The sequence below is a fragment of the Bison bison genome, unplaced genomic scaffold, assembly GCF_000754665.1.
Source record: "Bison bison bison isolate TAMUID 2011002044 unplaced genomic scaffold, Bison_UMD1.0 scf7180017851140, whole genome shotgun sequence".
NCBI lineage: Eukaryota > Metazoa > Chordata > Mammalia > Artiodactyla > Bovidae > Bison > Bison bison.
Window position 1 is genome coordinate 18,624 of NW_011481713.1, and position 2,724 is coordinate 21,347.

General features: G+C 36.5%; 1 protein-coding gene across 1 annotated transcript; it reads left to right on the forward strand.

Moving 5' to 3' along the window:
* Positions 1 to 1,683: 1,683 nt before the first annotated feature.
* Positions 1,684 to 2,456, forward strand: LOC104995977 (olfactory receptor 4A47-like; the record flags this gene model as incomplete). The annotated part of the gene is given in 2 exon segments (XM_010850064.1): positions 1,684 to 1,861; positions 1,864 to 2,456. Coding segments are annotated over 2 exon segments (771 nt in total), but the record flags the coding sequence as incomplete, so codon positions are not given.
* Positions 2,457 to 2,724: the final 268 nt, after the last annotated feature.

Genomic DNA, 2,724 nt, shown 5'->3' on the forward strand with positions numbered 1-2,724 from the left:
CTGCTTACAATCAAGAATAAAATTTCTTTGGGCAACAGGACATTTAGATTCATTCTGAAAATTCCAGCAATTTGAAGAGTAATATTTTTCTGAAAGACTGAAAATAAATCTGATTTTCTACAAACATGAAAAATGTTCAGTTCAAGGTGCAGTAATGCTGCATGTATCTTGCTCTCTGTGTTCCAAGAGATGGCATCAGTGCCTCAAGGACAAAGAAGAAGCCACCAGAGCCCAGAACATCAATTGAAAATCTTTCTCCTTATGCAGGTAACTCAGGAAGTGTATTGAGAAACAAGATTCTGAACTAGGCTTTCCATTTTGCAACAGTACACTAGTGGGGTGAGAATTCAGTCCTTTAAAAGTTCTCCTATCTGATTCTCATGATCAGCCAAATCAGGAGTCCTTTGCTATTGCTAAAATTTTTTGGAATCAGTTTTACTATGTAATACTTTTTTAGAATACTTTCAAATTTTAAAGATCCAGAACAGATTTATCTTCTCTAACATCAAGTGTACCTAGAAACTAACTTCAAGTGTATCCATCTGGGGGAATTTTAAAGGACAGATACTTCTAAATCTCATGATAAGTTCAAATGATAATGTTCTCTAAGCATTGATTGTTAACATGTTAAAAATTAGAAGATGATATAACATCTGTAGAACTTGATCAAGTGGCTTTAAAGAACCCAGAGTAATACTGTCGTAAGCAAGCTGTTACTTCAATTCCTATTTTTCTCTTCACAGGTGAGCTTCAGCATCTAACCATATGCGTGTTTGCCATTTAGATGTGTTCTTTTTTAATTGCTTGTTTTTAATTCATATATTTTATATTTAATTTATATTTTATTAGTTAATTCTTTAGAGATCTTTGTCTATTTTAGATACCATTTCCAATTATACCTTATAAGATGTAAATGATTTCCAGTAACTACCTATATCTATTGATGTTGTGGTATCTTTTCCTAAATCCTTAAAAATAATGGAAAACTTCTAAGACATCTGTTTGGAATTTCAGTGATTTGTTAAGAAGATTCTTCTACCGGAAGAATGGAGAAAATCATCTTCTTTACTAGCTGTAATGTAAATATGAAGTAAATCTTGCTTTACTTTTTTTATTGAGTCTTTAATCAATTTTTATTTTTGTGTAAGGTATTAGCTATATATACAATTTAATTAGCTTCCAAATTGAAAGCTAGTTCTAGTTGTGGAAATTCATTTATTTTGTAATGTGTCCTTTTCCCACATAGTTTAAAATTATAAAGATCCAGAATAGACTTACCTTCTCTAATATCAAGTGTTCCTGGAAACCAACTTCAAATATCTCTATCTGGGGGTATTTTAAAGGGCAGGTATTTCTAAAGGTCTAAATTGATAGGTTCAACTGATAATGTTCTCTAAGCATTGTTTTTTAATATGTTAAACATTAGAAGATGATGTAGTATCTGTAGAACTTCACTGACTTATCTAATCACTTGCCTCCTCCTTATAATATTGCTGAAGTTAGGGAGGATATTTTAATCAGGCTGGTATTATAATCTTTGAAAGTATTAGAATATAATAACCATACTGCCTATTGGTTCAATAAGTAAATGAATTATTTTAATTTTTCAGGCAGCCATGTGTAAGAATTATATTTACAGCTAATTCTGTTCTGAGCTCTGAAATATGATATATAGAAAAATCTATGGAACAAAGGAGAAATGTAACTGAGTTTGTCCTCTTGGGACTCACTCAGAGTGTCCAGGGTCAGAAAATATTATTTGCTGTGTTCTTGCTCATCCACATTGTGACCATGGTGGGCAAACTACTCATTGTCCTGACTGTGGTGTTCAATACAACCCTGGATGCCCCTATGTACTTTTTCTTGGCTACTTATCATTTATGGATGCTGTTACTACAGTCATGCCAAATATGATCACAGATTTACTCTATGAAAAGAAAACCATTTCCTTCCAAGCTTGCATAACACAACTTTTTATAGGACACTTATTTGGTGGTGCTGAGATTTTACTCCTGGTGGTCATGGCCTATGACCACTATGTGGCCATCTGCAAACCCTTGCATTATTTGACCATCATGAGTCAGCGAGTGTGTGTTATGTTTCTTCTCCTAGCCTGGGTTGGTGGGTTTTTACATGCTGTAGTTCAACTTCTCTTTGTTTACAGCCTTCCTTTCTGTGGCCCCAATGTAACTGACCACTTCATCTGTGACATGTACCCCTTGTTGAAACTTGCTTGCACTGACACCTACATTATTGGCCTCACAGTGGTTGCCAATGATGGGGCGATCTGTGTGGTCATCTTCATGCTCTTACTCATTTCCTATGGGGTCATCCTGCACTCCCTGAAGAATCTTAGTCAGGAAGGGAGGTGCAAAGACTTGTCCACCTGTGGTTCCCACATCATTGTGGTGGTCCTCTTTTTTGTGCCCTGTATTTTTATGTATGTGAGACCTCCTTCCACCTTCAGTTCAGTTCAGTCGCTCAGTCGTGTCCGACTCTTTGTGACCCCATGAATCGCAGCATGCCAGGCCTCCCTGTCCGTCACCAACTCCTGGAGTTCACTTAAACTCACGTCCATCGAGTCAGTGATGCCATCCAGCCATCTCATCCTCTCTCGTCCCCTTTTCCTCCTACCCCCAATCCCTCTCAGCATCAGAGTCTTTTCCAATGAGTCAACTCTTCACATGAGGTGGCCAAAGTATTGGAGTTTCAGCTTTAGCATCA